Here is a 27,202-nt window from a genome sequence, read left to right on the forward strand (position 1 = left end):
AGATCAGGATTCACGCCCAGGTCTGCCTGAAAGCACTAAGATGCAGGACCTCGAACGCTGGGACCACGTGTCCAGCTCACAGCTTTCTCCCTGCAAACAGCATGGATGGACGTAATACTCATAGAATGTTCTAGAGCTGGGAAAAACTGCAGGAATCTCCTCATCCGATTCCCTGATTCAGGAGCGTGAGAAATTCGGACTGAGGGAAGAAAGGGGCTTGCCCGAGACCACAGGGCAGGTCAGAGACAAGACTGGTATTTGGGCTCAGGTCTATGGACTCTGGAGAAAGACGTTGTCAAGGGAAACCTGAAGGTTCCTGGAAGAATAAGCCAATGCTGGGGTTGAGGGTGGGGGCAGATAAACACATGTAGCTCTGAACAGATGGTAGTTTCATAGCAATGCAAAGGTGGGCTAAGTAGACCCTCGGAGTCTGAAGGAGAGCAGAGCCTTTCTGACATGTGCAGGGCAGACTGTCTGCAGCTCAGCTCACCCCTGAGCCACAGCCTCTCGATTATCAGTGTTTAAAATTACCTTCCCAGAGGCTTGGTGCAGTTCTATTTTGAGGCTACCCACTCTTAACTGTTGCTGGCATCTTCCTAGTCTCCTCTCTCCTCCCACTTTGCAGCTCATCTGTTTGTCAGTACCGTCTGTCTCCAGCAGAGGAGTTTCATCAGGGGGCTGACCTCTGTAAATAATTAAAAGGTGATCCCATAGCCTCCGTGGAGGCTTATTGAGAGAAGGGTGGCTTGTTAAATTGGAAATGGGAGGATGGGGGTTGCCAACAGCCTAACAACTGCTTCCTCAACAGATGGCGAACAGAGCGTCTCGGGAACCGGGCCCACGGAGCAGGCTGCAGAGGGAAAAAGCCCAGGTGGGAGGAGCAGGAGCCTCTGCTCAGCAAGCCAGGCTCAGCCACACCAGAGCCCCAGGGTCGGCCCTTTCCTTCTCTTCCTGCCATGCTCAGTAGCAGCCTGGCTCTTCTCCCAAAAACCTGGGCCCCCACTGGGCAAATGCACTACCCTCCTTGGAGTTGTTTTCTCATCTCTAAGATGACCTGCAAACTTTTCTTTTCCTTTCTCTTTAACTTGGAGGAAAATACCACATGGAAAGCAAAATTACCCAAAGTACCAGCCTTTTGGGGGCTGGGGAGAACTGCATAAAGAAATGACAGCTCCGATCAGTTCTTTGAAACTTAAGTACTATTAGCAGTTTGGTCCATATCCTCCCCAGCCGGCTTCTAAACACAGAGTGCGTATGTGTGTGTATATACAATCTTGTATAAAATAAGATCACATCATAAATACTGTACTGCATCTTGCTGTTTTTAAACTTACAATATCATTAAAATCCTTCCAAGAGAGTCCACAGATCCACCTTGTCTTGTTTTATGGTTATATAGTACTTCATAAATGAGTCAATCTTTTTCCTATTGCTGGACATTTAGGTGTCTCCAGCACCTTTTATGTCTAGACACAACGCTACAATGAATAGCCTTATGCATACACACTGATTCTCATCGGTCACAGCAGTTGTGTTCTATAAAGCCACCATGAGCCCTGAATTGGCGAATACTGAGCCACGGCTGCTGGGGGAAATACAGGGTTAGGTTCCCGTAAGCCTCTGGCCACAACATTTCCGTCAACCAATTAATACATAGCCCTGTTTTATGTGTGTTTCTATTTAGGGACACCTTATTTAATCTATATTCTTGATTCATTAACACTGAACTCAATGCCGACAGCACTATAAACTCATGCCTGAATGGAGCTTATCTAATGCACATATTTTCTCCATCAGGCACATCCCAGACTTCTTGCAGTTAGGAACACATAACAGGTCTTCAGCATATGCTTGGGGGCATTTGCAAACAGCAAAACCACCAACAAAAAGCACAAGAATGAAAAAAAAAAGTGACACTAAACATACCGCTAAAAGGACACTTAACTTGGTATGAGAGCTGAAACAAGAAGACAGGGAGTGTGCACATCTGGCATCTCGAATCCTTCACCACTCTGTATACGTCCACGAATCACCATGAAAATGCCAGAGGTACTGGTTTGGTGTTCACAAATAAACTTTAGCGAGTAGTTGAAGTCGCAAATTTGTAACGCAAAAATAATGAGGATCGAATGTACTTGGCTATGCACAGGCTGTGGTTTCTATAGGTCAGATCCCCAGGAGTTGGATGGCTGAATAATAAGGAATATATATTTTCGGTTTTAATCCTGTTGAATCACCATCCAAAAAGACAGCACCAATTTGCACAACTGTCAACTGTGTATAAGTTTTGCAAACTGCTCCCTGGACCAAGGAGCCGGCAGGAAGACCCCTGGGCCTCTGCTGCCCGCATGTACCAGCCCCCCACCCCTTCCCTTTCCACCAGTGCACCTTCCATCGCATCTTCTTTATATATTGCCTCTCGACGTAAGATTTCACTTGGGAAAAAAAGGGAGATTACTCTGGCCAAAATGTTTGAAAAACACTGAATTAACTCAAAGGTTCTTTAACAATGGGGACAATAAAACAGTCATTTTTACCTAAAACCTTCCAATCAATTTCTAACAAAACTTTATTTTCCAGTGATAAATGAGCCAGTCTGTTACAGAGAGCTTCAACAAAAGTACCTATAATATAATAACGACTGCCAACATTGGCACAGCATTTATTATGGGCTTAACACTTGATAAGGTTAATCTCCCTCAATCCTCTCAACAGCCCCATTTTACAGATGAAGAAACCAAGACTTAGAGAAATGAATAAGATGAGTCGATGGAATTGACAAGTGCCAGACACACTTGTCTGGCAACTGACCACCTTCCAGGAAGGGGTCTGACACATCCACACACACACACACATACACACACACACACACACACACACAAATGCTCCCAGATCTAGGCTCCTGGCCTCTTTGAACCCACTTTATTTGACGAGGTTCTAATTCGTCACCTTTCTGCTCAAATCAATGAACCAGGGGACACCATCATTTTGAAAAGGTACCTGCACCACCTCTTCTCCCTGAGGACCTGCCACCTCTCAGCCCCTCGCCCCCAAGCCCAGAGGCCATAATCCCAATGCTGACCCTAGGACCTCCTCCTGGGCAGGTGGGACTGCCCCATGTCACAATCCACAACCTCAAGGAGGAAGAAGGGACACCAATGGCATATTAGCTCAACAGAAAGAAGGAGCAGCAAAAGAGAGCTAAGGCCCCAGATGCCCCCAATTCACCACCGTCTGACTTAGCTCCTACCACCCCACCATTTCACGTTGGGCACTCTCCACATGCAGAACTGCGAAAGAAAGGAAAGAATAGACAGAACTTTTGCTTTTGCAAGTGCAGACTGAAGAATTAGATGGGTTACCACGAATTTTAGTCCAAAAAGGTAGTTGAGAGGATGAAGAAAAAGAGGAGAAAGAACAAAAGAAGCGCAAGTAAACGGAAAGAGGAAAGGAGGAAGAGGCAGATGAAGCAGGCGAGAGAAAGTGAGAAGGACCACCTCAAAACTACAAATGGCCTAGGCTTGAACCCCCGGCCAGCCCCCTGCCTCATTCCCATCTGCAGAAAGATGAAGGGAAGCAGAAGAGCAGACCCAGACCCCTCGCAGGGATATTGCATAATCAAAAGAAAAGGAACTTTTCTTCTTGGAACGAAGCCTGCAGCTGAGTTCCTGTCCTCCACTTCTCCACACCCTGCATGTCAGCACACCACGGCAGACGCCCAGCGAGGTCCTGCACTCTCCCAGAGACCTGGTCCTCGGGGCTTCCAGGGAGATGCCACATCAGACAGGAGACGCCAGCACCTGGAAGGCGCAGGGAGAATGGCACAGGACAGCGTATTAGGGCACCGGAGAGACCACTTTGCAGGGTTCCCTGATTCGAGTGTTTCCCTGTTGCTTTGGAAATGATTGACAGGTCAGGGAGAACTGATGAAATAAGACCTATTACAGCATATTTTGATTAATGTCAGTTCCTGGAAGCCAGAAAAAAATATTGCAGCAGTGTTGGTAACAGCAAAAGATTGGAAACACCCTAAATGTTCATCGAGTGGGAATTAGTTTAAAGAAAAAAAAGGTACAGCCTAAATAAATAATACACTTCCATTTGAGTGAAACAGGTATGAGGAGCACAGAGAGGTTCTAAGGAACTGGGACTATTCTGTTAACCTCAGTAGTGGGCACACAGGTGTTCAGTTCACAATTCTTTAAACCGTACATATGTTTTATGCATGCTTTTGGAGGTATGGTATTTTGCAATTTAAAATGTTAAAGGTGGGACCATATGTGCACATTTAAGAGGACATATGAGAAAGTGGGGGGCAGTGGGATGGGGGATGAGGGAGATTTATTCTTCACTATATATCCTTTTATAACTTCTCAATGTCTTTTATCACATGCATGAATTGCCTACCTAAAAAAATAAATAGCCCCTGGCAAGTCCCCAGGGTGTTTCAGCTTCACAGATCAGGAAAGTACCCAAGGGGCCAGCTTCCCCATTTCACAGCTGAAGAAGCTTCAGCCCAGAGGGTCTGCGAGTCTTGTCCGAAGTTGCACAGCGAGGGAGTGACTCAGGAAGAGAAACCAAGCCCCAGGGTGCATGCCAGTGTTCTCTATCCCCTGCTGCCCAGCTGCTCAAACCCATGGACCACCTACCTGGCTTGGTCAAACCTCCTGCAGCCCCTTCCCCATTGCGTTCACACATGGGGCCGGGAGAGGCAAGAGGGGACCCACAAATCCCAGGGCGGGATCAGGACACAGTCAAGTTTAGAGCTCCCAGTTCTGGAGCCACAGAGGGAACACAGAGAGGAGGGCAGGCTCCAAGGTCCAGACACTGGCAGCCTGCACAGCCATTCCTGGGTCCTCAGTGGGTATCCTCCCAGCAAACCACCACCCAGCAAACCCACCGGGGGGGGTTCCACGCTGGCTACTCTGCAGTCCTACCACCTTTGGGAGGGGGAGCACTCACCCTGATGTCTTCGTGCCAGCACCCAGACTTGAGCCAGGGAGTGGGTACCCAGAGCCAAACCAGACTGGGACTGGTAAACACCCCCCTTGTCAGTTTGTTTACATTGAAGAAAAGCCTTGAAGGACTGTGCAGAGAAATCATAAAACCTCAGAGCCAGGGTGACTTAAGAAAACCGGATGGTTTTCCGGGCAGTAAAAATCCACCATGCTCTCCTTAGTTATTGGAGGCCAGAAACAACTCAACCCACATTTCAGTGTTTACTTGCTTATTTAGCAAATTCTAACAAACCCAAGTTCACACATTCTTTTCAACAAGTAGTTCCCCACTGTCGGCCAGGCTCATTGGACGCACTGAGGGTGATCAAAACAGCTAATATTTGAGGGTTGGGGGATGCTTACTCGATTGTATCTGAGCTCTCTGCATGAGGTACATCACTTAGTCCTCACAACAGCCCTGTGGAGAGAGGCTGTTATCATCTCATTTTACAGAGGAGGAAATCAAGGCAGTGGGAGCTAAGTAACTTGTCCAAGGTTACAGAGCTGGCAAATGGCAGCTCCATGGCTGGCTCCCAAAGCCCACGTCCCCACCCAGTGCACCAGCCACAGCCCTGGCTGCAAGGGTTCTGGGCTTCCTCTAAATCCACTCTTCCTAAAAGGGGTCAGTCAGGCCCGTTACTTCCCGTTCTCCAGGCTCTAGAGTCCACCCACCTGAATTCCAGAAAAGGAGCTTCCTGAGTGCGTGAGCGAGCCAGGCAGTCAGAGCAGAGGGACCATCTCCCCAGGGGTTCCAAATAAATCAGGAGCCCAGTGTTCATGCATGACACTGCCCTCTCTGCTTCAGCCCAGACCAAGGGCCCTGGAGACCCCATCAGCCAGGCTGGCAGCCTGGGAGAGGAGGGCTCAGTGCTGAGTGACGGCCACATCACACCACTGACCTGGTATTGTAATGGATATGATGTGGCAGCACAACAGTATGTGTATGTAACTCGGAATGGCCCAAGGAGTCATCAGGGGCCTGCAGTGGAGGTTGCAGTGGCTTCCTCTCCACCTCACCTTGCAGCCAGCTCTTCCTGTAGGAAGGGGCAGTACTGCCGGCAGGGGGACTAGGCTCGGTGGCATCAAGGAGCCGGGTTCTAATCCAGGCCCAGCCATGAACCCTCTCTGTGCCTTTGAGAAATTCCCTAAACCTCTCCTGGATGTCTCCTCATCTGTAAAAGTGGGGCTAACATCCCACCCCCAATTCCCATAGGGAGGGAGTTTCTGTTAAAGGGATGTAATACAAACTTGCAAGATAAACGTCATTCACAGATGTGAGGTATCACACCCCCACACCACAGCTACCACAAAGAACCTGAAGTTCTGGGATGCCTGCCCTCTGCCTGGAACGTCCTCCATGCTCTTCTAACTGGCAAGAGTCACTCGTCCTTCGAGGCTCAGATCAAGCCTGGGGGGTCCCTTCCCTGACCTGGCTGTTCTGACTCCCAACCCTGAGGGGTTCCTCCCCTAACCCACAGGGTCCTGACATACCTCCCCCATCAACAGTGGACAGGAACTGTGTGTCTCCTGCAGGAAGAAGTGACGTCATGCTACAGTGTCTGGCACATACTAGATGCTCAATAAATGTTAACCAAAATAAATAAAAATATTTTTATTACCATCATCCTCTGAAATTTGTGAACAGGCTAGAACCCTCCTGGTGGTGGCAGGGGTCCCCATGACGGCCTCAAATGCTAGATCACCCAGGTCCCTGAAGCCCCCTCACTCTGTCTCCTTCCCAGCAAATACTTCTCCTACCCAAAGACGAACTGCCACCCAGAAAGCCAGCCCACCTGTCTGCACCAGGCACCGAGGATACAGAGAAAAGGGAGACACAACCCCCGATCCCCGCAATCTAGCTAACCCAAGTCAGAGGCCCTCCAAGGGGGGTAGGAAGAAAATAGAGCTTTCCTTATCTCGTTTCAAATGACTGTTCCTAAAGGTGTATTGCAATGGACATGCTGTAGTAGCACAACGGTGGGTGTATGTAATTCGTAAATAAAAAGACATGTTGGGAACACATGATCAAAATTTATTTACTGATAGGTATGCCAGAACTAGTCCGGAGGCCCGGTTCCTAATCCTGGTCCGGCAAGGAAAGATGCCGCGCCAACTCAGTGCGGATAAGGGCAGGAAGGGAAGCATCTGACATTCACGGGGCAGGGGGCCACAAAGGAACGGGACAGGGGAAGTCACAAGGATGAGATGCTCAGAGTCCAGCACATCCCCTGCTGGGGAAACACAGGACAGGAAAGAGAAGGGAAGCAGATGAGAGGGGTTATCCAGTGAGACCAGGAAGAATTCCAGGCATTCCAGCGAGAGAAGCGTGAAGGCTTGAAACAGCCAGGAATGCTGGGAGATGATAGCTGAATGTGGCTGTGGCTGGGCCTTAAGGGAGGGGACAGGAAGCCAGGGCAGGAGGCTCGAGAGATAGGCAAGATGCCATGCTGGAGACCTGTGGCTTACCCCGCGAGAGTAAGGAGTGGCCCGGATCAAATGCTACAGGAAGCCACTGAGCTCCATTTGTCTGACTACCTATCAACAAAAGGCCACCTGGTTTGGGTGACAGTTTGAGAGCAGTGAGGGTAGCAGTAAAGGCCAGTGGAAAGGACTGCCGAAGACGCCAGCTTCAGCAGAAGCACAGGTCTGTACTGGGCACAGGTGGAAGCCACGCAGGGTGGGCTTGGGGCTGGGCAGCTGCCCTCAGAGATCAAGGCCAGGCTCTGGGAGAAGCAACAGTAAGTGGGAGCAAGAGGAGGACGTTGGGGGAGGGACGGGTAGAGATTTTCAGCCCCCCCCCCCCATCAAGGGGTAACAGAGGCTACAGCCCATCCCATGGGGAACCTGGGATTTAGGATGGCCCGCCAGAGTTGTCCTGAATCAAAGCATGGGGGCCAGCTGTGGTACCCCAGACTGTGGATGGGGGCTGGCCCTGGGAAAGGCCTTACCTTGGGAGAGGAAGCTCCTTTTACCCAATGACAATTCCTAAGGAGGGGTCGGGGAACGCAGTGGCAAGCTGTCAGCAGCCAGCCCTCTCAGCAGCTGGAGATGGGGGAGTCCACCCTGAAGAGGGGATCTGGGCAAACTACCACAGCCCTTCAAGGCATCTCAAGCCTTTCCAAATGGTTCAAGTGGTTTCGTCGAGAACAGAAAATCAGTCCAATGATCTCAGAATGAAATGACACGTAAAGTCTCAGAGGAAAAGCACTTGTCTGTTAGTTTTATGTCACCCGTAAGTGAGCTGATAGGATCTAACGTTCTTTCCTAGTTGTAGATTATTTTTAAGAACACATAATTTCACTTCAAAGAAACTGTCAATGAGTTGTTCTGTGAATTTTCCATTTTCTCCCTCATCAATCTCAAGCTCCTAGTTCACACACTTGGAAAAAAATACGTACTTTTTGATCTGTAGACTCAAACCACATCATATGAGCAGATATCTGCATTAAGCAGGGGGCAAAGACTGGATAATAAAATGGTTAAACTGCTACAGTGGGCACAAAAGTAAAACATGAGGAAAGGTTGTTGCATTTTATTTTTATAGTACATGAAAAACATCCAAAATATTTTTATATATTTAACAATTTGTCCCTGATACATGAGAAATGCATGTTTATCAGAGGAAAACTGGGAAAGAAAAGAAAAGCACCAAGAGAATAAAGTAACCACTAACTAACTAGCCAAGGATGAGCTACCACTAACAAGTTTATGCATTTCCTTCTCTATTTTTTCCTCTCCATATTCATTTTTAGTAATTAATTGTGATCATATTGTATGATAACTTGCTTTTTTATTGTTCATGGTATACTATGAACACTTTTCAAGTGATCATTCTTAACATCAAGTTTTTGGCGTTTTTAAAGGCAATAGTTCTAAATGTGCTCCAGGCTTATGCAATATCCCAAGATTCTGTGTTTAGGATATTAGTCATTTTGCTTATTTCCAAACCTTCATTAGTGTAAATAATGCTGCAATTAATATCTCTGTGGCCAAATTCTTTTTTAAATCCAATTTGGCCCTTGACACAAATCCTCGTGTCTACACTAAAATAACTTTTATGAATAAACATCTTTTATGCCCAAATAATAGACTGGGCCTTCCCCAGTCACCAGTGCAGGAAGGGCGTGCACAGGCCAGCTCCCCACCTCGGCTGATCAAAAAGGTGGAGCCTTCACTTTGCCAGAGTTCAACTCCTGCCAACTCAGGACACACCGATGGGCCACACTCCACCCCAGCAAGGTGAGTCTCCAGCCCCTTAGCCTCACGTACCCCAAGGCACCTGTCTACAGGACAGGACCATGGCTTTCCCCCAGCTTGCCTTCAAATTCCACCTGCCACTTCTGCTTTATAAAGCCAAATGCCACTAACTCATTATACATCTTTTAAATTCAAAAATTCATTTTACAGATTATAGATTTCCCTAGCAGCTGTTATCTCCTTTCAGCTTTGGGAGATATTCCTTACCCCACACCACAAAAGTTCTTTATCACCATTATCATCATCATCATCATCATCATCAACGATGGCATTTACTTTGTGCCAGCCTACTCACCAAGCAGCTTACATGTAATGTCGCACTGAACCCTAAAAGCCCTTTTGAGAGAAATTATCTACCCATCTGATGGGTGAGAAAAAGAGACACGATAAACCGTGTTTCAGTCAAAGGTAGTTTTGTTTACTTTTGAAGTCATGTAAATTGAAAGGGTATTATTACAACCTCAACCACAGAAACCTGGAACACACCCAGCATTATTCTGGGGGGGGGTAGGGGAAAGCGTGAGAGACATTCTACCCAGATGCAAAGGAGGCCTGTCTGGTGTGTTAGGACCACTCCAATTCTCCAAAATTGGAAAATTACTCAATGGATCTTGCGCTTTGACAGCCAAAGTGCATTAGGGCTGGCATTTCCTTCATAATTTACTTTGTTTCTTCCCCTTGTTCATTTGAATATTGTTGAAGGGTCTGTTCTGTTTAGATGCTGAGGCTGCATCGTGAATTAAACAGATGACAATCCCTGCCCTCAAGGAGCTTTCATTCCAGTGGGAGGAGTCAGGCACACAAAGCCAAGATCTCACGAGGAGGAGCCGAGGGTCAGGGAGCACCCCATGGGCTTTGGGAGGAGTGTTTGAGGTGGAACAAAGGCTCCGAGGTGACAGCATGCCTGGTGTGCTCTGAGAACAGGCAAGAAGCCAACCGGGCAGGGGCAGAATGAGCCACGGGGAGACTGAGAAGGGTAGAAACTGTGGCCTTGACTTTGGCTTTCACCCTGAATGGGACAGGAGTCAAGAGTGACATGAGCTGACTTACAAATATTTTTAAAGGACCACTTTACTGTTGAATCCTTCCCAGGGTTTCACCAAGAATTCCCGCTCACTTCAGACAGACCCGCACACAAGCACACACACACCAGGGTAGGCTGAGAGGCTACCGGGCTCGGATCCCTCCTGGTGGTACTGCCAGCGTCCTGCAGAGAAGGCTGACTGAGGCGGGGGCCGACCCCACCATCGGTCCAGCCTGGGGGGCCCGGCTGCACCTCTGCTCGCCAGCCATCCTTGCACACCAACCCTGGGTAGGGGACTCATGACATCTGGGCTTGCACAGGACCTGGGAGCAAACCTCCTCTCCGTTTTGACCATGGCTGTGATTCTCTCCTGGGCGTGCAGCTCACATCCCATTGAAGCCCCTCCTTCTTCCAGCCAAAGCCCCAACCCCACTGTGGGCCCCAGCGGAGTTCTGGGGTAACCCATCTCTAACAGGAAGCACTCCCTTGTAGGATGGAGGGGGCTGGGAGTCTGAGGCGGAAAACCAGAGAGGGGGCCCAGTGAGGATCCGGGTGGGGAACCCCTCTGTCATCTGCACTGGGAAACACTTCCTTACCTACCCCACCCCTGCCAGCCTCCAAACAGACAAAAGGAAGAGCAGGGAATTGAGAGGGGTGAGGAGAGGACGGCTCAAGTTCAGGTGCTGCAGCTGGAAAGAGAAACTACCAGCCATTTCTTCTCTCCTCATGCAGCCGCTACTCTGGGCTCTGGGGAACTCAGGCAGGTCTGAGCGTGGTCCTTACTGCCAGGATATGGAAGGACATCGACACTGTGTGCGACGTGCCCTGTGCTCCAGTGACAGTGTTTTCTCCTTTCCCGTCATCCCGGCAATGACTCCGTAAAGCAGCTGTGATTGTTCTCATTTCCCAGACTAGGAAATGGGTTACAGAAGGCGAGGGGGCCTACCAGGGTCACCGGGCAGCAGGGCTGGGACTCAGGCCTGAGCCTGCCCAAGGCTTCCCCACCTCCAAATGCATCCGATCTTTCTGGGGAGGTAAGGACCCCACCCCGGACTCCACCAACAGTGCTCCCAGAAGGGGGTGGAGGGAGGGCAGCGGGGCTGGTGGCATTTGATTTGGGCTCTGAAGCCACAGACCAAGTAAGAACCCAAGCCTGGGAGCTGGGGACGCTCCCTAGAAGTTCAACTCCATTTAACCTTGGGCATGACAACAACAACAATAAGGAATGACGACAACTCACATTTATTGAGTGCCTTCTGTATGCAAAAGTGCCATTGCGAGTCTCTCTGCTCAGCGTCGGCTGTTGGTCAGGTTGTCTTCTTTTCCGGATTCCAGAACTCGAATTCCCTACCATGTCATCTGAAGAAGGAAAACTTTTCGTGGGAGGGCTCAACTTCAACACCGACGAGCAGGCATTGGAAGACCACTTCAGCAGCTTCGGGCCTCTCTCTGAAGTGGTTGTTGTCAAGGACCGGGAGACTCAGCGGTCCCGAGGTTTTGGCTTCATCACTTTCACCAGTCCAGAGCATGCCTCAGATGCCATGCAAGCCATGAATGGAGAGTCCCTGGATGGCCGCCAGATCCGTGTGGACCATGCGGGCAAGTCAGCCCGGGGAACCAGAGGGGGTGCCTTTGGGGGTCATGGGCGTGGTCGCAGCTACTCTAGAGGTGGTGGGGACCAGGGATATGGGAGCAGCCAGTATGATAGTCGGCCTGGAGGATATGGATATGGATATGGATATGGAAGGTCCAGAGACTATGGTGGCAGGTGGGTAGCTAAGGGGTTGGGGCATCATGGCAGTGCTGCTTCTCCATAAGAGGTCAGCTTGCCTGGGGGTTCTGTTTTTGTTTTGTTTCCATCCCCCAACTCTTGCCTGGGTTTTGTTTGTTTGTTTTTAATTAAATTCAGCTTTATTGAAATATGTTCACATACTATAAATCATCTATGGTGTACAGTCAGCTGTTCACAGTACCATCATATAGTTGTGCGTTCATTGCCTCGATCTATTTTTGAACATTTTTCTTACACCAGAAAGAATCAGGATAAGAAATAAAAGTTAAAAAGAACACCCAAATCTTCCCCCCATCCCACCCTATTTTTCATTTAGTTTCTGTCCCCATTTTTCCACTCATCATGTAAAGGGAGTACAATCCACAAGGTTTTCGCGGTCGCACTGTCGCCCCTCATACGCTACATTGTTGCACAATCGTCTTCGAGAGTCAGGGCTACTGGGTTGTGGTTTGGTAGTTTCAGATATTTCCTTCTAGTTATTCCAATACATTGAAACCTAAAAAGTGTTGTCTGTATCATGTGTGGGGGTGTCCGCCAGAGTGGCCTCTCGACTCCATTTGGGGTCTCTTGGCCACTGAAGCTTTGTTCGTTCCATTTCACTTCCCCCTTTTGGTCAGGATGTTCTCAATCCCACAATGCCAGATTCATCCCTGGGGGTTGTATCCTGCGTTGCCAGGGAGATTTATACCCCTGGGGGTCGGGTCCCATGTCGGGGAAGGGGCGGTGGGTTTACCTGCCAGGGTGGCTTGGCTAGAGAGAGGGAGGGCCACATCTGAGCAAGGAGGAGGTGTTCGGGGGGGGACTTTTAGTCTTGCCTGGGTTTAAATCCCCAGTTCTAATGAGCTGTGCAGCCATAGCAAGTTGGTAATTATGTTAATTGTATGGACATACATAGTGGTAGTACATGGTAAGTGGTAATATGTATGTATTGATTTTGCTGTGTTGATTAATTATATAACTTGCATTGATGTGTAATGTGGTTTATTTTATATGTAAATTATTTGCTATATAATTATGTGATTTCTGTAATATTCAAAAAAAAAAAAGCACCATTGCGAGCGCTTTACCTATAACCCTTGCAACAGCCCTAACCAGTAGGTTCTATGATTGTCTTCATTTTCCAAATGAGGAAACTGATGCCCAGAAAAGTGGACTGACTTGACCAAGGTTAGAGACAATGAATGGCGCAGCCATCTTTCAAACCCTAGCCACCTGATCTCGGAGGCTTCCTCCTAACAAGGAGAAGTAATTCACATTATTTCTCTAGGAATGTCGAGGAGGTAATTTAGCACTGATTACAACACATACTCCAGAACCTTCATTCAATTACTCAGCAGTTACCCTGTGCTAGGCCTGAAGCATCTGGATAAAAAGGTCACAAGAGGAGATCCTTCCTCCAAATGCTAAAAAGCTCTAGTCATCTCTGTTAGAGAAGGGGAGGCTGTCCCTGAAACATTTGGTTTGGGCAAGTGGAGGGGCTGCCCCAAGGTGGGACAATGTCATTCTGGAAAGGACGGGCTGGGAGAGGAAAGGTGGGAGCAGCCCATCCACTGCAGTTTCCCATGTAGCCAGATTTTAAACTGACACCAGGGCACAGTTGAGCAGTCTGTGGCACGTGGCCTTCAGAGTCTGCCAGACGCTGACGGGCATCTCAGCTCTATCGCCAGCAGTGTGAGCCTGGGGAGGCTCGCCCCTCCTCTGGACAATGGGGGTGATGAAAGCACCAAGCTCCCAAGGTGCCTGGTGGGATACAGGTTTCTCAGTGCTCTCCAATCCAGAACACAGAGAGCACTCAATAATGCCTGCCACTGTAACAAACATCCTTGCCGCCACCACCAACGTCCAAACACCCAGGGGACCTTTCCCCAAGGGTGGGCAGCAAGAAGACTAAGTGGCTGTCCAACCTTCAGCTAGAGGCTTTCTAAGCCAGCTTCCCAGGGCAGTGTCACGGGCATTGTTTACCCCGTGCGTGTTTGGCACCAAGGAGACTGTGCCCACAGCAGCGGTTCTCCTTTCTGGGATGGGCCCTCACACAGAAGGCCGTGCGGTCGGAAGGCAGGGGTACTCCCTTAGAAGACGAGGTCATGCCCCAGCATTGCTCAAGTCATGGCAGCCAAGACTTGGGAAGCCCTTTCCATGCCAGAAAGGTTCTGCTCCCACCAAGACCACTTGCTAGAATTAGCTCAGTACCCTCCAGAGGAGCAGCAGTTCTGGAAACCTCCTGCTTCTCAGCAGAATCTGGGACTGGCTCAACAAAGGACTGAATGCCCTGGGGGAGAATCTGCCAGACCAAGGCTCGTTTTTATTCCAGAAAGCCTGAGTTTTGCATCGCAGCACATCATCTGATCCGGGAAGGAGGCTGAGCAAGCAGAGCCTGGCTCACTCATCTCCAGGAAGGCAGGGGCCGTCTGGCCCGGTCTGCTCCACCTCCACATCGGAGCCACAGCTCAGAACCTGGAGCACGGCAGGCACTCGAATATTCATCAGTTCAATAAACGAATGAATGAAAATAATATAACAATAATAAAGGGTTTTTTTCCAAAAGGAAAACAGCCCCCCCCACAACATAACTACTTTCACTTCCAGTTTTTTCCATCTGCATACATTATTTTACAGTCACATAATTTTAAGTGCTGCATACATGCAATTTGACATTCTGCATATTTTCAGTTAATGTCACATCATAAACACAGTCATGCTTTTACCAAGCCTTCATAAAATAACCGATGCGTGCATGCTAACCCACCATGTGCCACATCACAATACGTTTAACCATTGCCTCACCACTGGACATTAAGTTTGTTTTCAATTTTTTTCTGTATTATAGATAATACAATATCCTCATGATTTTGGCTTCTCTTTTCTATTGAGTTATTGCTTTTGGATAAACTCCCTTGGAAGGATGGCCCAGATCCAAGGGGTCCTCGTTTTGTAGATAAGGAGGGTTAACACCAGCAGGGTGCAGGGCCCTGGTAGGTTACGGCTGCCCAACAGATGCTGTGGAATGAATAAAAGCAGCTTGCCCACATGACGCACATGGACCCTGCCAGGGCTCTGCCACCACCAGCTGACGGGAAATAGGACTCGCTCCCCAGTACTCTTTCAGTAAATAGAACTTTGGGTAGAAGGTTAATGCACTAACCCCCAACGCTGCTTTTTAATAAGACATCAGAGTGGACTTTCAGACTCCTTTTTGTACTCTAGAGGATGGAGGCAGGGTCCACTGAAGGGGGGGTGGGCAGTCACGGGGCCCCTGTCTCATTCCCATTACTCTCCTCGGGGCCAGGACTAGGGTGAGGCAGCCAGGGGCCCAGGGGCACCACCAGGGGCAGCCCTCACTCTCAGGGTCATCACCCCTGGCTCCAGCCACCCTGGCCACATCACAGTACATTTCACCAGGCTCAGGCCTCCAGCCTCTGCACTTGCTGTGACCAGGATTCCACAGCTCTTTCCCAGATACAGCTCCACGGCAAGCTTCTGCACCCTTCTGAGGTCTCTACTTAAAATCTGACCTCCCCTGCAAAGACTTCCTGACCCCTTTTTTAAAACTACACCCCTCCCTGCCCTGACACTCTTCCCTGCTTTCATTTTTTCCATAGCACGTTCACCATTCAACAGACAATAAATTATATTTTACTGGATGTCTCCTCCAACACTGAAACATAGGCTCCACGAAGGCTGGGATTTTTGTCCATTTTGTTCAGTTACTTCCCCGGAGCTTAGAATAGTGCCCAGCCCATAGTGGGTACCAATTAAGTCCTCGTTGAGTAAACAAATAGTAATAGTCTAAAAAACAGTCAGCTCACTCTGTGCTTTAGACCTTGTGCCTCCCACAGCTCATCTCAGTTCTCATGAACAACCATCATGTTAGACTCCCCACTTTACAGAGGAGGACACGGTTGCTCAGATGGGTTAAGCAACTTGCCGAAAGACACGCAGCTAGCCAGGAAGGGGGCGGAGTTTGAGTCCAGCCCAGAGAGCCGCAGAACCTGTGCCCCAACCCCTGTGGGGTGCTATTCAACCTCCTGGCCACACATCCAAGCACAGAAGCTGCCCGTGGACCAGCAGTGCTTGCCAGGACAGGGCCAAGAAAGCAGCCCCTCTGGGACGGAGGCCAGGGGCGTGCCAGCCCAGGCAGTGGACCCTGAGTGCCCGCCTCTGCTCCAGCTCCCCGGAGGAACAGCTAGTGTTACTTTCAGGACACAAGCGTGGCCCGGTTGGGCAGCCACAGGGTGACGGGCCAGTCAGTTTGCTGTGACAGTGGAGTTGGGGCTTTGACAAGCCGGGTGCTAAGAAAACAAATCCTGCCAGACCAGGAAACTGCGTTAACCAAACAGGGCCAGAGAGGAAGTTTAATTTAAGCTGTTAGATGTCAGACGAGGTCTGGTCATCTGAGGCCACCTAAGTCTTTTTCTAAAAATCGTGAGAAGCCCCCTCCTGTTTAGGAGCCAAAGAGGAATTGGGGGTGGGGGGAATATAGTGGTACAAGTGAATGAATTTCCATTAGACACATGGCAAATCAAAACCCATGTGGCTGTCTGCACACAGGTATCCTGAATAAATAACTTCTTCGACTTTTGGTTTCTTTTTTCCTTCCTTTCTTTTTTTTAAACTTTGCATTGTCAAAAATGCAGTTGTGATACACAGACCAATGGATTCAAATTGAGAGTTCAGAAAGAAACCCTCACACCTATGGCCAATTGATTTTTGACAAGGGTGCCAAGTCCACTCAGTGGGGAAAGAACAGTCTCTTCAACAAGTACTGCTGGGAGAACTGGGTAGCCACACCACACACAACAGAATGAAACTGGACCCCTATCTCACACCACAAACAAAAATTAATGTAAGAATGAAAACTATAAAACTCCTAAAAGAAAATATAGGGATTATCTTCCGGATCTTGTGTTAGGCAATAGTTTCTTAGACTTCACACCAAAAGCACAAGCAATGAAAGAAAAATTCAAAATGAGACTTCATCAGAATTAAAAACTTTCACGCATCACACAACTTTATCAAGAAAGTAAACTGACAACCTACAGAATGGGAGAAAATATTTGGAAACCATGTATCTGGGTAAGGGTTTAATATCCAGAATATATAAAGAAATCCTACAACTCAACAACAAAAAGACAAACAACTTAATTTAAAAATGGGAAAAACAACTTGAATAGACATTTCTCCAAAGAGGCTATACAAATGGCCAACAAGTCCCTGAAAAGATGCCCAACATCAGCAGTCATAGGGAAAACGCAAATCAAAACCACAATGAGATATCATTTCACACCCACTAGACTGGCTACTATTCAAAAAGAGAAAGTAACAAATGTTGGAGAAAATGTAGAGAAATAGGAACCCTCATACACTGTTGGTAGGAATGTAAAATTGTGCAGCCACTGAGGAAAACAATTTGGTGGCTCTTCAGAAAGTTAAATACAGAATTATCATACACCCAACAATCCCATTTCTAAGCATTTACCCAAAAGAACTGAAAACAGGACTTAAACAGATTTTTTGCACACTAGTGTTAACAGCAGCATTATTCACAATTGCCAAAAGAGGGAAGTAACCCAAGTGTCCATCAATCGATAAATGGATAAACAAAATGTGGTATATACATACAATGGAATATTACTCAGCCATAAAAAGGAATGAAGTTCGGATACAGGCAACAACATGGATGAACTCTGAAGACATCATATTGAGCGAAATCAGTAAAACACAAAAGGACAAATGTGGTACGATCTCATGCAAAATACACAGAATATGCAAATTCTGAGTCAAAAACTAGAATACAGGATACCAGGGGCAGGGGTGGGGAATGGGGAGTTAATGCTTAATGAGTACAGAGTTTCTGTTTGGGGTAATAAAAAAGTTTTGGTAATGGAGGGTGGTACAATATTGTGAATGTACTTAACACCACTAAATTGTATGTTTGAAAGAGGTTAAAATAGGAAATTTTAGATTGTATATACATTTTAAAAACCCATAGAACTGTACAACACAAGGGTAAACCCCAGTGCAAACTATGGACTATCACTAATAGTATAATTAAAATAATATTGTTTCATCAGTTGTCAAAAGATACCACACTAATGCAAAGTGTTAATGATAGGGAAAACTGGGGGGAGTGGGAGGGATATATATGAGAACTCTACTTTCTGCATGCTTTTTCTGTAAACCTACAACTGCACCACCCCACCCCACCCCAAAAAACACAGTTTTAAGACTGGCCCCAGGGCTTTGTCTCAAATGCTCACCTCCCCTCATAAACCACCAAGCAACCAGAAAGTTTCCTGTCCCTTAAAAAGACATTTCCATCCGCTGATGGATTCTTCCTTGCGGGGTCCTCCATCCTGTCCCCTCAGCCAGGGTGAGTCAGGGCCAGCAAGGGGAACATCTCCAGGGACTTGTCAACTTCTTTCTTTTGAGATCTGCAACCAACATTTAAAATACAACTGCACCTGCCAGTCGTCTCCATCAGGCCCAAATACTCCACCGTCTCTAACTGGAGCATCTCGGAACAAGCAAAGTTCTTTAAGATGAAAACACAGCAGCTCAGTGGAATCAGATAAGAGCCTGTGTTCGGCACACCACTTCTCCCCCACCCCACCCCCCACCCCGCCACAGCCTGCTGGGCACAAGAATGCTTCTCTCATCTTCCTTCTCAACCAGGGACCATCCACCTTCCATATTGCCTCTTTTTATCTGCAAATGGTCACTTGCTAATCCGGATTCCAATACTCTGTTATTTTTTCCTGTTTACAACTTTGAGGTGATCCTGTTCAAACGGTATGGAACAGGAGATTTTCAAACCATTTCCCACCCAACATTATTTCTTCCAAAATGCTGAGTGTTACCAAAGCCTTTCCTGAACTCTCTCTGCTCTAGATAAGACCCAAGGTCAAGTGAATTTCAGAGAGGTCAATGAAACAAACACAAACATGAATTCAGACAACCCTAGATTGGAACCCCAGCTCTACCAATTATTGTGTGACCTTGGACAATTGCCTTGACTTTCAAGCCTTATTTTCTCATCTGCAAAATTATCATTACCGAGGAGTTAACTGAGAGAATGGAAGAAGCTTCATGTATTAAAATTGAGCCAGTCTATCTCAGGCTATCCATAACTCAGGAAAGAGGGAATGAGGAAGTTAAGTTATTATATTCCTAGAATCTGGCCTTCCAGATTTATCAACAAGCCCACAGACAAGGAACTCAAGGAGTTGGTTAATTCTGATCAAAGCTTGCCCCCAACTCAATGGCATCAGAGCACCCTCTGTCTTATGAGTCATTCAGCCTCCTCCAAACAAAATGGCGGCCAACATCTTCCAACAGGCCCATTCCTGGAACTGCCTGAGGTCCACATTTCACTAGGTAAATACATTCCAGGCAATCTCAAAGTTGAGTGCCTTGAGGGATCTGCTCAGACCTCACACCCCCTCTTTGCCTCACCCAAAGAGAATAAAATGATGAAAAATACAATGCCCCCAAGTCTATATTCCCAACAAGAGTCACGAATCAGAACTCCCAGTTGACCAAGAATCAGGCCCGGCAGCTCAGTAAGAAGGGGGTTTCCCATATCTATTTCTCAGGCTTGTTTCCCATAAGTGGGTGCCTAGATACTCATACCTGGTATCAGCAGGCCCACTTCTGAGCTGGCAACCTCAGTTCTCAGGCTTCCTTCCCTGGCAGAGGTCCAAGGTCCCTCCACCAGGCTGACACTGCCAGGCCTTACATCAGAGAACTGAGTTTCAGCACAGAGCACAGCTCAGCTCAAATCAGGAAACATTTCCCAAGTCCCTGCACACCTCAGGGTGCAGAGATGAGTCAGCCGAGCAGCCAGCGAGCAGCGTGAAGGGCCTCCATTCACACCTCACCAGCACCTTCTATTGGTTTACTCATCTACAAACTCCCCCGTGAAGTTGACTTTCTGAGCACAGCGCACCTCTTAATTCATTCTAGTCTACAAGCAGAGCGCCTGGCACATAACTGGGCAACTACTATTTACTGAATTAATGCATTAATTCTTTACCATGGCCCAACTTTAAGGAAAACAGCCCCAACACCTGTCTGCTTCCAGGACTCCATCTCCTACCACTCTCCTCCTTTCCACTGCATCCTTGGCAAGTGGCCTCTTTCCTGGTCTTTGAACACGTTTCTGTCTCACCTCAGGGCTCCTGCACAGGCTGCCCTCTGCCTGGAACCCTCTTCACCCAGGGTTTCGCAAGCCTGTTCCCTTCTTCTCCATCATTCAAGACTCGGCTCAAACATCACCTTCTCTGGCAACAAGGCTTTCCCTGACCACCCAGTCTAACGTAGCACCTTCTCCCCACCCCTAGCACCTCAAACCCAATTCTGAGATTTCTTTTTCTCAGGTCACTCCTCTCACTTCTCTCTGTCTATTGGTTTATTATCTTTCTGCTTCCACTAGAGGAACTGCTCTGTCTTGTTCACTGCTCTTTCCCAATTGTCCAAAACAGTGCCTGGTCCACAGCAGACAATAAATAGTCACTAAATGAACAGATAGGAGAGAGAGAGTGAGCAAATTCAAGATTGGGAATGACTGAGGCCAAAAAAAAGGAAAAAAAAGGAAGAGGGGGAAGAACACAAAACCAAAAAGGATTGCAAAGAAAACAGGAGACAATTTACTCAGGAGTACAATATTTAAGATACCATCATTCAAAAAGCATAAAATGGAGAATAGTTTAGCAGCTCTTATCACAAAAAATATTGATGCTCTTTGACCCAGCTCATTGGCCCAAGGAAATAAATTCAAAATAGCAACAAAAATAAAGAGGCACTTGTACAGAGATGATTCCAGTCACATTGTTTATAGTAGCCAAAATCTGGAACCAACTGAAATGTCCAGTAACAGGGGAAATGCTTTGGTAAATTACAGCATGTCCCCTGGATGGAATATCCTTTGGCAATTAAAACGACTGAGAGGAAGATAATAGAGAATCATGGAAAAGATTTTTTGAATGATGCTAAGTGGGGAGAAAGGAGTGAAAAAATTCTGAATTCCTGCTAAGTACCAGGTACTGTCCAGCTTACCTTCCATTCCTCTCAAGAGCCTGAAATAAACCATAATCTTACCCCCATTTAACAAGAAAACCAAGGTCCAGAGAGCTAAAGAACTTGCCCAAGGTCACCCAGCTAGACAGAGATATAGTCAGATTTGAATGTGTATTACTTTTCCCCCAAAGCCCGGGCACAGCCTTTCCTGCATGCCCTAATGTCCCGCAAAGTGTTTGGGACAGTCCTTTCCCAGAAATGACATCATGATGGTGTTTGGGAGGTCACTCAGAGACCTGAAACAAAGGTGGCCTGCCACCTGGGCAACACTTGTAAGAGAATACAACAAGAAACACAACAAAGCTAGCAAACACACAGAGAACACTGAAAAGAAAAGCCCCTCTGTTAGAGCCAGGGGACGGCGGGGAATAGAAATCAGAGTGGTCAGCAAGAGGAGCAGGCAGGAGACACGGAGGGCAAGGAGGCCCCTTACTGAACGCTGGGCCCCGTCTGCCAGCCTGGAGCCATGTAGAGGGGGTGCACGGGGCGCGCCTGGGAAGAGGAGCTGCCTATCAACTCATCAACTCCTCTCCCTGGGGCCCACCCACCGCGTGCTTGGTAAATGTTGGTGGAAACACACTCATCTCGTGACATGTGGATAAAGCAATGAGAGAAGATAGAAGAGGAGATGCTAGAGCCATGGAGAACAGTGCCTAGAAATCAGGACATGGCATACTGAGAGCAGCTGGACCTGGTGGCCAGGCCTCTGCTGGAGTCTCAGTCTCACGGGGTGGTGGAAACAGGGAAGGCAACCCACCATCCTCAACTCTGTCATCAAAGAACAGGTTTCAGGTGCAGCAGGTGAGGTGGACCCCAACCTTCCCGGGTCACTCTGCTTCATTGAGATCAACTGCCAAACGCCACCATTCTCAAAAACAGGCTTACTGGAGTATAAACGTGAGAGATGATACAAGGCTGGCCAGAGCTGGCGCTTGCTGAAGTTGAAGGTTGCTAGCTACCAGGAGGCTCATCTTATGGTTCCCTCTGCTTCTGTACTTGTTTGAGCATTTCCATGATAAATAGGAAAGTTTAGGTTTTTTTTTTTTTTAAATATAAACTCAGACCCAGGCGTCTCACCCAAGAATCACCAGTGCCTGGCCCAGGCTTGGGGCTGCCCTCCAGTACCTAGAGAAAGGCCAGCAGAGCCTTAAGAAATTATTCTTTGAAAACAGACTATCCAGCTGGAGGGAAGAGGGGTTTCCAACTGCAGGTGAGGCAACGTAGGTGGGTGATTCAGACTTCTGGGCTCAAGTCACAGTTCAGGCTCTCCTTAGCTGAGTGACTGTGGGCAAGTCACTTAACTTCTCTGAATCTCCGTTTCTTCATCTGTAAAATGAGGAGAAGGATAGTATCTTCCTCTCAAGGTGGGTGGGAGGAACAAATGTCATGTGAAGCTCATGAAAAGGAGGGCAGCACACAGTAAGCTCTCAGTAAATGTCAGCTTTTATGATCCACTCATTTTGTAACATGTACAGATATTCATTTTGGAAATCACACATCCATTTGACTCAGTTATCTGGGGAAAATGAAAAGGGGTGGAGCTGGCACCCTGTTTCTGAAACTGCAGGCAGCGGTAGCCGGTCACCTGGGGCGGCCCCGGCATGCCCACCCAGCCCAGCCCCCCTCAGTCAAGGGGCTCTCTCGCTCCTCGTTTCAAAAAGCCACCACCAGAAACAGGAAGCTGCTTCCTTTCCTTTCCCTTCTGAGCCAGCATTTCCCTTTTTGTTTTAAAAAGCATTCCTCGTCTGCAGCCCAGCCCTTCCCCTCCCCTCAGCAGCCCCAGGCTCCGACACACCCACAGCCATCTGCATTTCTCTGGAACTGTTTTCTGCCCACCCCTGCTATCACACAGTTCCTGGTAGACCTTGTGTGGCGCATGGCCTTGGCACCAGGCTAACGAGCACCCAGGGTGGGAGGAGGCGAAAAGGGAGCAGACCTCTCTGTGTGCATTTTCCTCATCCGTGTGATGGGCACGCCGCAGCCCCGCTGGAAGGAGCAAGTGAAAGCTGTCTCTCTGAGAACTAGCGGGGTGCCCAGAACACTCTGCCTCCCTTCGTAGAGCACCTCCCTCCAACAAAAGGCAACCTACCTGGACATCAGCCTCTTCCCCACCCACCCAATTTTTAACTGGAAACTCAAAATGGGACCTCAGTTTCATAAAAGCAGTAGTTGAAACTAAGCGCACACATTCCTTATCTCTTTTCCTGCTCATGGCTTAGGCAGTGCTTCCCCAACTATGTTCAGTGGGGAAAAAAGGTCCCCTGGACAAAAAAGTGAGGATACGCTTATGGCAGGACTTCTTAGAGCCTTAAAATACGAATCCTCTTTTTCAGGAATCTCCAGCGTGACTGAACAACTCGAAGCCTCTTCCATGGGAGCACCGTGTAGAAGACATACGGGACAGGCTGCTGTAAGCACTTTCGCGTCTTGTAGAAGACATATGGGACAGGCTGCAGTAAGCCCTTTCAGGAGTCCAGGCTGGAGATGGAGGGGGGTTCTCGAGTCAGTGTTTCTTGAGAGAGAACACTCAGGTCACTTTTTAATATCACCTCCAACCTTTTTTTTTTTTTTTTTTTTTTTTTTTCCCTGATAAGCAAACTCTGTGGGTATCATAAATAAGGCTGGTCTGCTCATCTAGATCAAGACTAAACCCAAATTAACTGGCTAAATCAGAAATCAAAGCCTCCAGGTGCCAAGCCTAAGAAAGCCCCAACCATTCTCAAAGAAGCTTACCTCATCAGATTTGCAGAAAGCAAACCTTCATGTTCAATATCTTCCCAATACAAGCCCATGGTTTGTGCTGTATGAAAAGTTATTTATTTTTTTCCTAATCATAGCTTGTCTATTCTACATACTGCATTAATCTTTTTCTTTCTTTCTTTCTTTCTTTCTTTCTTCCCGCATTTTATTTTATTTTTTTTATCTTCATTTTATTGAGATATATTCACATACCACACAGTCATACAAAACAAATCATACTTTCGATTGTTTACAGTACCATTACATAGTTGTACATTCATCACCCGCATTTTAAACACATCTTAATTCATTCTTGCAATTATTCTGAGGGTGGAAAAATTGAAGAGAGGAGGAAAAATGGCACACAAACAGGGTGACTTCAGCTCCATTATTTTGAAAGGCAATCCACCCAGTTAAAACACAATGCAGCCCACCAAGGCCAGGACAACAAAGAAAACAGATGTATATAAATACATAGGTTTTTTATGTGGTGGCAGTTTGAAATGAGACTTTTTCAATGCAGATGAGAAACAGTTATGCCTGGGATAAACGACAGAACATTTTTTGATGCAAACAACTGTCTCCAGAGTACACTGGGGTCTGAGACTGGGGGGGGGGGGTCAAGATCAACCCAATGACACTGGATTAAAAGGCTGCATCTTCTGGAAGCAATCAAAGAATTAATAACATTATCTTGACATTAAAACCAACAAGAATGTAGAATGGAAAAAGGGTACAGAGTGCAAAATTTGCATGAATTTTTTCGACAAACTGCAGGCCCTACAGGAGTAAAGACGCACCCACGTCATCCCCGGGGATCCTTCAGCAGAAAGATGAGAAGCCCTTTAGAGTTCATCATTGGGTCCAAAGACTCCAGACAGTCCACTCAGGCTGAACCAACCCACTGGGCAGACTAACTTGTAAAAAAGGCTCCACCCATAGGACACCCTAGACCGCTCCCCAAGACTCTCTCGTCTCCAGCATTCGTCAGACACTGGGATGGGCCTGGAAAAGCAAACCCATTTTGCTCCTCTTTCAGGAAGCTCCTTGAGGGTGAGGATCCCACCTTCATGGGAGGGTGGAATCGGTAGGCAAGCTCGCTGTCAGTCAACAGACCAGGGTCAAGGTACTGTGAGTCTCACTCAAGGTTATGGGCACCAGGTCTGACTCCCAGCTCAGTGTTCCTTTATTAACCATCTGTCTCTTCTCCAACTTTTGTCAATTCTCCCTAACAGGTGTTCCTGGTGAGTAGCTTCCTCCTCTGGCCTTCAGTTTCCTCACCTGTAAGATGAGAGGGCGGGACCACAGGAAATCCCAAGATCCTCTGCAGCCCTTAGACCTTAGGAACCAGGGCTCTACTAAAGCAACCCCAAAGCCAAGCAATACTGGAGTTGGTGATAAAACTGAGGCTACAGTTCAGTGAAGTACGTTTCATGAGCCTCAAGTCATTGTGTCTTCACTATACAGCTGTACACTGCCCAAGGTGACCAGTCCCCGGACACGAGAGAGACCTGAAATCCAGCCCTCCCTCTGTCGTCTTGGAACAAGGAAAAGTGTCCTCTGCTCATTGGCTGGCCCACAGGGGCCTCTCTTTCTGACACACTGTGGGCTAGCTGCAGGCGACCACAGGCAACCGCAAAACTAGAACCCACAATTGCTGACACACAACCCAGAACCTCAGCCCTGAGGCCATGTTTAAGCTCCCAAACCTCAGCAAAAATACAGATGCAGTGGCAGAAGAATAAATCTAAAAGATGCCATTTTATAAATCCTGGGCTTCCGAACCAGGACAGGGACAGAAAGTGCAATATTTTACCCTAAAGATTTTAAAGAATAGGACAGATGTTAAATGTCACGTGTTCATACATTTGATTCAGCAAATTCAACTTCTAGGAAGATATGCATTGCAGCATGATTTATAGTAGGAAGAGTTAGAAACAGCCTGAATGGCCAGCATTAGGGGCCTGGTTAGATAAATTTATGGTCTGAGAACACAGAGCAGCCACTAATAGTGATGATGCAGATGTGTATATGCTGATCTAGAAAGAAGACATGGATAAGGCAAAGCAGATAGTATGCTCCACAAACATTCCCAAGCACATCACATGCAAATGCCCAAATAAAAAGGCTGGAAGGATATAAAGCAAAATGTTAAAACTTTGAGAGTTGGCATGGGTGATTTTTTGTTGTTGTGCATTTGAATTTTCTTTTTATTTTCATAGTGAACATGCATCCACTATGGGCATCTTTAAAACATTTGAATTAAAAGTGGAAAGTTAAAGCATATACTGCTCATCAAAGGAATAAAAACTTGTTCAGAAAGAATAAGGCAGGTAGCCATTTAAAAAATTATGAGTAAGTTGATCTCTGGGGCAGCTTCTCGTTTCTCAGAATGAGATACAAGCCCAGAGCCAGTTGCATCACAGTTCACTGACAGAGAGAACGGTCTTTGAGGCTGGACTGAGCCAGACTTTAGGGAAGTAACCCCGAGGCCAGAACTCAGCGGCTGCACAGCCCGAGCTGGCCACCAGTCGGCCGGGTCATCTACAAGGGAGCCACCCAAGTGTCCCTGGGCCACCCTTTCTTCTTGGCCACCTCCTTTGTCTCCCCGGCCATGACCCTGGCTAGAATCCCCCCTACCATGATTTCTAGAGGCAACTGGAAGGAAAACATGGGTTCTGGAAACCAGTCAACCCAGGTTAAACCCCCTGCTAACAGGGACAGTGTCTTAATCCCTCTAAGCCACAATTTCCGTATCTGTAAAATGGGTAAAACATCACAGGGCCATTGTGAGCGTTAAATGGAGCAACATACGCCAAGAGCCTAGGAGAGCACCCAACACAGGGCAGGCGGCCAGGGCAATTTCTCATTCCAAGTCCGCCCTCCCTCTGCTCCAAGGTCACTTCCATAACCCCAAAGACACCCATGTATCTGTCCCTTTGAACTGAATCTGAATAGACCCCAAACAGCTTATTCTGAAAGGATGGTCCTTCACAAAGCACAGCTTGGATGGACGTGGCTGCAGGCTTTGCTGCGTCCCACCAGCATCCCAGGCCACCGTGCGCCAGAGCCTCGGCCTCATCCCTCCACAGAACAGCACACAGGCAGGGCCAGAATACTTGTGGTGTGGAATGTGGCCTTCCCCGATTGTGAGCCAACCCAGACCACTCTGAGCAGAGGAAACAGCCCTAGAGGGGAAGGAGCTTAAAAATACCCATGAGAAGCATTCCCATCACTGCCCCTAGGCAGCAAACCTCCTGGCCCTTACACTAACCCAGGCTGCAGATCTGATAAAGCCTCGGTCCCAGCACCACCCAG

The 27,202-nt window shown here is 47.7% G+C and overlaps 2 protein-coding genes across 10 annotated transcripts in view; one reads left to right on the forward strand and one right to left on the reverse strand.

Annotated features, from left to right (window-relative positions):
- The window catches only part of KSR1 (kinase suppressor of ras 1), a 170,322-nt gene that overhangs the window by 138,367 nt on the left and 4,753 nt on the right, over positions 1–27,202 (reverse strand). The gene's annotated exons all lie outside the window — the stretch shown is intronic.
- On the forward strand, positions 7,534–12,239 carry LOC119514007 (RNA-binding protein 3-like). The gene is made up of 4 exons (XM_037809519.1): positions 7,534–7,641; positions 9,087–9,236; positions 11,011–11,312; positions 11,614–12,239. The coding sequence occupies exon 4, from the start codon at positions 11,631–11,633 to the stop codon at positions 12,093–12,095; it is 465 nt and encodes a 154-aa protein (XP_037665447.1). The 5' UTR covers positions 7,534–7,641; positions 9,087–9,236; positions 11,011–11,312; positions 11,614–11,630; the 3' UTR covers positions 12,096–12,239.

The sequence above is a fragment of the Choloepus didactylus genome, chromosome 18 (genome assembly GCF_015220235.1).
Source record: "Choloepus didactylus isolate mChoDid1 chromosome 18, mChoDid1.pri, whole genome shotgun sequence".
NCBI classification, from domain to species: domain Eukaryota; kingdom Metazoa; phylum Chordata; class Mammalia; order Pilosa; family Megalonychidae; genus Choloepus; species Choloepus didactylus.

Excerpts from the sequence above, each read along its gene's own strand:
- LOC119514007 (XM_037809519.1), top strand. The coding sequence starts at position 11,631 with ATGTCATCTGAAGAAGGAAAACTTTTCGTGGGAGGGCTCAACTTCAAC.